Source organism: Halichoerus grypus, chromosome 2 (genome assembly GCF_964656455.1).
Source record: "Halichoerus grypus chromosome 2, mHalGry1.hap1.1, whole genome shotgun sequence".
NCBI lineage: Eukaryota > Metazoa > Chordata > Mammalia > Carnivora > Phocidae > Halichoerus > Halichoerus grypus.
Genome location: NC_135713.1, coordinates 152,340,255 through 152,341,856, shown reverse-complemented (window position 1 = coordinate 152,341,856; position 1,602 = coordinate 152,340,255). Strand labels below are relative to the sequence as shown.

At 65.0% G+C, this 1,602-nt stretch overlaps 1 protein-coding gene across 2 annotated transcripts; it reads left to right on the top strand.

Annotated features, from left to right (window-relative positions):
• Nucleotides 1-164: 164 nt before the first annotated feature.
• Nucleotides 165-1,226, top strand: NAA38 (N-alpha-acetyltransferase 38, NatC auxiliary subunit). Of its 2 annotated transcripts, XM_036094524.2 has the most exons (3): nt 206-531; nt 728-911; nt 1,070-1,226. In XM_036094524.2, exons 1-3 carry the CDS (start codon nt 451-453, stop codon nt 1,180-1,182), a joined length of 378 nt encoding a protein of 125 aa, XP_035950417.1. In that variant the 5' UTR covers nt 206-450; the 3' UTR covers nt 1,183-1,226. The 2 variants fall into 2 exon arrangements, with proteins under 2 accessions (XP_035950416.1, XP_035950417.1); XM_036094523.2 differs by having other exon boundaries at nt 165-911.
• Nucleotides 1,227-1,602: the final 376 nt, after the last annotated feature.

The following is a 1,602-nucleotide window of genomic DNA, read 5'->3' as shown; positions in this document are numbered from 1 at the left end:
GGGGGCTGCGCGCGCTCACGGGAAATGTAGTCTGAGTCTGGCTTTCAAGGAATTGAGTTGCGTCCTCCAGAGGTCCGGGGGAAAGCGAACGCCCTCCGTCTTCAGAGTGGTCTGGGCGGGAGGGGATATTTAGGACTGACTGGCGAAGCAGAAAAGCAAGGGAGTACGGGGTGCAGTGTGATTACGAGAAAAGGTGTCTCGCTAAATTCCCGGCTTCCCGAAGGGTATGTATGAAACTAAAGAGGTGAAACTTCTCGCGATATCGTAAGACATCCGGCGCCGGAGAAGTAGGAGGAGCTCGCGAGATCTCTGCAGTTGCCCAGGAGACGACGAGGAGGAGGCGAGGTGATCTCGCGAAAGAAAAGAGGTCGGGAGCGCTCGCGAGATCTCAGACCGCCGGACCCGAAAGGTTCTTAGAAGTTGAAGGGCCCAGAGGAGGCCCCGGGGCAAATGGCCGGAGCTGGACCAACCATGCTGCTACGAGAGGAGAATGGCTGTTGCAGCCGGCGTCAGAGCAGCTCCAGCGCCGGGGTTAGCGCGGGCTGGGGTTCTGGGATCGAGGGGCAGCCTGGGAGCAAGATGGGAGTGGGGGGCCGGAGGGGGAACTGCGGCTCCCGGCAGCCTCTGGGCTCGGTGGGAGCGCCCCGCGGGCTGTCGGGAGCTGTGGTTCCGCGGGTGGGCGGCCGCCGGGGCGGCGCCGTCTCAGCGCGTGTCCCGCCCCGCGCAGGACTCGGACGGGGAGCGCGAGGACTCGCCGGCCGCGCGGGCCCGGCAGCAGCTGGAGGCGCTGCTCAACAAGACTATGCGCATTCGCATGACAGATGGACGGACCCTGGTCGGCTGCTTCCTCTGCACCGACCGCGACTGCAATGTCATCCTGGGCTCGGCGCAGGAGTTCCTCAAGCCGTCGGGTCAGTGCCCGGGGGATGCACGCCCCCCTGGGAATGCGGCGGAGCCTCCGCGCAAGGCGCTGTCCCCTCAGTGTCTGGCTGCACCCCTGTGTTCTGGGGCTAGCAGGGGCGGGACCGGCGCTGGCCTGCCTCCCTGATGCTCTGACCCTTCTTTCCAGATTCCTTCTCGGCGGGGGAACCCCGTGTACTGGGCCTGGCCATGGTACCCGGCCACCACATCGTTTCTATTGAGGTGCAGAGGGAGAGCCTGGCAGGGCCTCCCTATCTCTGACCTCGATCGCGCATGCTTTGCACACCATTAAACCTGGAACGAAGTGCCTAGTGTCCGAGTGTAGCTGGGATGTCGGGAGCACTCTCAACCCTCCTTGCCCAACCTGGACGTGCAGGGGAGCCGGAGGTTCCCTCTGGCTCGGGGGTGGGGGTGAACTAAGGACCAGCAGGCCCCAGGGTGGGCCCCTCCATCTTCCCTCCCACGCTGCTGCTCCAGAATTGTGGCCGGAGGGGGTGTCATCCTGCTCCGGAAGGCCCATTGTTTCCCTCCCCGGCCTGGCAACACCGAGTTCCTCCAAGCTGGGGTCAGAGAACGGGCTCGGGTCCCCAAGGGGGAGCAGGGCAGGCGACGGAGGCCGGGCCCTCTCCACTCTGTTGAGGGGGGAGGTGACTTTAGGGTCAGGGACAGAGCTCTGGGGTC